Source organism: Onthophagus taurus, chromosome 10, assembly GCF_036711975.1.
Source record: "Onthophagus taurus isolate NC chromosome 10, IU_Otau_3.0, whole genome shotgun sequence".
Classification (NCBI taxonomy): Eukaryota; Metazoa; Arthropoda; class Insecta; order Coleoptera; family Scarabaeidae; genus Onthophagus; species Onthophagus taurus.
Genome location: NC_091975.1, coordinates 14,984,694 through 14,986,163, shown reverse-complemented (window position 1 = coordinate 14,986,163; position 1,470 = coordinate 14,984,694). Strand labels below are relative to the sequence as shown.

The window sequence follows — 1,470 nt, the reverse complement described above, 5'->3', positions numbered from 1 at the left end:
ACATCCATAGGCGTCGGCCTATATGATCGTTGTTGCATTTGACCTGGGCTTCTAGCGAAATACTGATTTAGGGGTTGTGAAGGCTGTGGCTGATTTTGCGGAAAATTTGGTCTTGAAGGTTGTGGTAGTTGTGCGGGAGGAATAAATCTGTTTTGTTGAATAGGTTGTGTTGGATTCCAATGAGACAACGGTTTTGGTCTATTATTTGGTGGTGGCATTAATATCCTATTCTGATGGTGTATCGGTTGTGTTCGGGTGGCAAGAAATCTTTGCTTTTAAGTGTTGTAATTAACAACTTCAAGTGCATAAGCTTCTGCTGTTTCTAAATCTGGTGGGCGACGTAATTTTACTTCCATCCCAATATTCGGATTTATTAAATCTAGTCCGAATAAATAGGTTCTGAGGGCAATCTGGTTATATTGGTCTTGCTTAATTTGTCTTATCGCGACATTTGCTTCTTCTAAATTGATTTTCGACAGAAGGGTGTAGAGTGTTACCTTTATTTTATTTGCGTAACTGGCTGTCGTATCTTTTTTTCTAGGGGTCTGGCTATTAAGATCGTAAATTAGGACATCTTCCGATCTTTTACCCCCGAATGCGTGGATTAAGATGTTCTTCAACTCTGGCCATGAGGTGGGCGTTTTGTTGGCATCAACGGCTTCTCGGGCTTTCGCTCTTAGTTTACCCATAAAGATTAATAACAATCATTTCGCCATTTTTCATTGTTAGTAGTGTATTAATGAGAGTTCTGGACCGGAAGTGAATCCCTAATCCCCCTCCTCCTGCGCATGCGCGCGCAGGAAGTGACGTCACGCGCGGGAAATTTGAAATTCAAAATGCATGTGGCGCCATCTGGTGGTGGAAGGCGCCATCTGGTGGTTTGTGGCGGTACTAAAAAAGGCGGCATCTGGTGGTGGGACGCTGGAATAGGTGCCATCTGGTGGTGTGTAGTGAAACTAAAGAGGGTGCCACCTGGTGGTGAAACTAAAAAGGCGCCATCTGGTGGTGTGTGGTGAAATTAAAAAAGGAGCGGATTAGCTGATGAGCGATAGATGGCGTAGTTTACCTGCGCCACCTAGCGGTTGGTGCCGGCGGTCGCCGAGAGTGGCATCACCTAGCGGGGGGCAGTTAGGTGGGGGGGCCTTACCTGATGAACGACACCCATCGGGGCGCCATCTATCGCTCATCAGGCAAAAAGACAGTAGCACATTTTATTAACATTTTACAAAGTCGATAAGAACATTTTTACATTTATTTACTTTTTAACGTTTTTGACGAAGTCGACGAGATGCGCTGGATTCCCTTTTCTGACATCTTTTGATCCTTTGAATATTAAGCTCATATCTCCTCCTCCTAGTTCAGTAATTTCACCATCTGCAATCACCTCAGCGATACGTTTCGGTAAAAATACGGTGAATCCATCCTCCAAATCAACGACAACCGATGGCCATGCACATGATGTAATCCGCT

General features: G+C 44.5%; 1 protein-coding gene across 1 annotated transcript; it reads right to left on the bottom strand.

Moving 5' to 3' along the window:
• Positions 1-275: 275 nt before the first annotated feature.
• Positions 276-689, bottom strand: LOC139431616 (uncharacterized). The gene has a single exon (XM_071199615.1). The coding sequence runs from the start codon at positions 687-689 to the stop codon at positions 276-278; it is 414 nt and encodes a 137-aa protein (XP_071055716.1).
• Between the last annotated feature and the right edge of the window lie 781 nt (positions 690-1,470).

What these genes read in the sequence shown, in the direction of transcription:
- LOC139431616 (XM_071199615.1), bottom strand. Translation starts at nt 689, where the DNA reads ATGGGTAAACTAAGAGCGAAAGCCCGAGAAGCCGTTGATGCCAACAAA.